General features: G+C 42.6%; 1 protein-coding gene across 1 annotated transcript; it reads left to right on the forward strand.

Annotated features, from left to right (window-relative positions):
* Positions 1 to 544: 544 nt before the first annotated feature.
* Positions 545 to 2,765, forward strand: LOC122657503 (benzyl alcohol O-benzoyltransferase-like). The gene is made up of 2 exons (XM_043852222.1): positions 545 to 1,300; positions 2,030 to 2,765. The coding sequence occupies exons 1-2, from the start codon at positions 627 to 629 to the stop codon at positions 2,763 to 2,765; spliced, it is 1,410 nt and encodes a 469-aa protein (XP_043708157.1). The 5' UTR covers positions 545 to 626.
* Positions 2,766 to 3,011: the final 246 nt, after the last annotated feature.

The following is a 3,011-nucleotide window of genomic DNA, read 5'->3' on the forward strand; positions in this document are numbered from 1 at the left end:
TATGTTGATGTGACGAATCTTAACCGTGTGGAGAAGGAAAACTTTCTCCATTAAATTTTGTTGAGATAGTGAAGTCCATTATTGCTTCGTTTAAATTTTTAGTGAAATGCAATGAATCTAAAACAGCTCTTTCCGTGCAACATTTAACATATCCTCCACTGTGTCTCACAGTGGAATCCATGTGAGTGGTCCTGGAGGACCTTAGACAGTACTTGTACAGAGACACGATAATTATAAGCCTTAGACAGTTTATCTCGTTCTAAATGAGAGAAACGTTTTCTGGTCAGCAGACACGAAAATTAATTCTGTGATCTTGAGTTATCCACCTATCACCTATCACGACTCAGACCAGAGAATCCCTCTCCTATGGGTAAGAGTTTTCATTGGTTCATTGTATCCACGTAGAAGCTTACAACGTAGCTTCTTAACTCGGACCAGATGCGTATTAGACCAACCCTCAACTCCCAACGGTCCTACTATTGATGCCTCGCACTGACAACCATAAATAACTGCTCTAATCATCACTGATATCCAAAAGACATCAGAACCAAATCTCTCTCTTCCATTATCATAACTCACTCAATCTCACCTTCTCCATTCTCCAGCAACCAAACCCATTTTCCTTTATGGCATCATCATCATCATCATCATCTCCATCTTTAGGGTTCCAGGTTCAAAGGCGTGAACCGGAGTTGGTCATACCAGCTAAACCCACACCCCATGAATTCAAGTATCTCTCAGACATTGACGATCAAGAGGGTCTACGGTTCCAAATTCCGGTGATACAGTTCTACCGAAACGAGCCAACGATGAGAGGGAAAGACCCAGTGACGGTCATAAGGAAGGCAATAGCAGAAGCTCTAGTGTTTTACTATCCATTTGCTGGTAGACTTAAGGAAGTGCATGGCCGGAAGCTGGTGGTGGAGTGCACCGGTGAGGGTATCGTGTTCATCGAAGCCGACGCTGATGTGAGGCTTGAACAGTTCGGTGATGTGCTGCAACCACCGTTCCCATGCTTGGAGGAGCTCTTATATGAGCCCCATGGATCGGGTGATATCCTTGGCTCCCCTCTCTTACTTATTCAGGTGACCCGTCTGATGTGTGGTGGATTCATCTTTGCTCTCCGGTTGAACCACACCATGAGCGATGCAGCTGGTTTGGTCCAGTTCATGTCAGCTGTGGCTGAGATGGCACGCGGAGCACAAGCTCCTTCTGTACCACCCGTGTGGAAGAGGGAGCTCCTTAACGCAGGGGACCCACCACGTGTGACTTTCTTGCACCATGAGTACGATGAAGTTTAGTTAGTAAAGTCGCGTATCATACGTGTATTATACGCGTTTCCGTATTTTTAAACGTATAATACTCCCATCCCCGTATTTTCCCGTATTTTTATAAAAAAACGCGTTTTTTAAGCAAGCACGTATTATACTCGAATAATACACGTATTATACGTTTTTTTTATAAAAAAAAAATTATCCAAAAGATTAGAATTTAGGGAAACGATTTCACTTTCCCTTTCGTCCCTTTCGATTTGGGTTGAACATCCAACCGTAGCAGGCAAAAGTAGCCGCCCTCCATCTCCAATCATCCTCGCCATCTCTGTTCAACAAAGCGGCACTTAAGTCTTGTACTCTCCTCTTGTTTCTCTGGTCTTTCAACTTGCTCATGTCATTTTCAGACAATCTACATTCATTTCTTGTAGATTATTGATATTTTGGTATGTTAAATGATAATCTTAGAGATGTTATATAGCATATTATATTATTGTGTTTATTTTAGTTAATAAAATCATGATATTATTTTGTTTATTAGGTGGTGAATGCATGTTATATAATGAATATATGTCCGTTTTTTTTAAAGTATTATTGCCGTCTATGCCGTATTATATCCGTATTAAACGCGTACCGTATTATTATCGTATGCATTTTATGAAGTCGGATTTTTGAAAAGTATTATTACCGTCTAATCCGTTTAACTGCCGTACGTATCCGTTCCCGTTCAATTGCCGTTCCCAAACTTACTAACTAAGCGATGAAGTGCCTGACACGAAGGGCACACTCACAGTCACCGACGACATGGCCTACCGTTCTTTCTTCTTTGGCCCCTCTGATGTGGCAGCTTTGCGGAAGCATATTCCTTCGCACCTACGCACGTGTTCTACGTTTGAGTTGCTGACAGCTTGCCTTTGGCGTTGCCGCACAATCGCAATCCAACCCGACCCGGAAGAGGACATGCGTATGATTTGTCTCGTCAACGCACGTGCCAAGTTCCAACCACCACTTCCGGTTGGATACTATGGCAACGCGTTTGGTTTGGCGATGGCAGTGTCAACGGCCGCAAAACTGCGTCAAAATCAGTTAGGATACGCATTGGAATTGGTGAAGAAAGCCAAAGCCGAGGTGACTGAGGAGTATATGAGATCAGTGGCAAATCTTATGGTGATGAAGGGGAGGCCCCACTTTACACTTGTGAGAACCTATGTGGCTTCGGATCTGACACGTGCGGGGTTTAGAGACGTGGATTTCGGGTGGGGGAAAGCGATATATGGTGGGGCAGCGAAAGGTGGTGTAGGAACAAATCCAGGGCTGTTGAGCTTTTACGTACCGTTCAGGAACCATAAAGGGCAAGATGGGATTGTAGTGCCGGTTAACTTGCCTGGGCCCGCAATGGAGAGGTTTATGAGAGAGATTGAAATCATGCTCAAAGAACCTCCATTGGATCGGTATGATAATACGAAGGCCGCTTTTATAACATCCTCTATGTAAATCAATGTTTTATGTCTATGTCTGATCCATGGTTTTAGGATCTTTGTTTATCTCAATTATGAGTTTCTCACGTTATCTTAAATAAAATGTCTCTTATCAAAAAATTAAAGAAAAAGATAAAATGCACATCAATGGCTCTTTTTCTTTCGTTTTCTATATTGAGTAGAGTAGCATGGGAACTTTATTCTCTCTAGTGTGATGTTCTGTTTAGTGTATCTTAAAGTGCATCTGATGATGGTTAGTGTA

This window comes from Telopea speciosissima, chromosome 1 (genome assembly GCF_018873765.1).
Source record: "Telopea speciosissima isolate NSW1024214 ecotype Mountain lineage chromosome 1, Tspe_v1, whole genome shotgun sequence".
NCBI classification, from domain to species: Eukaryota; Viridiplantae; Streptophyta; class Magnoliopsida; order Proteales; family Proteaceae; genus Telopea; species Telopea speciosissima.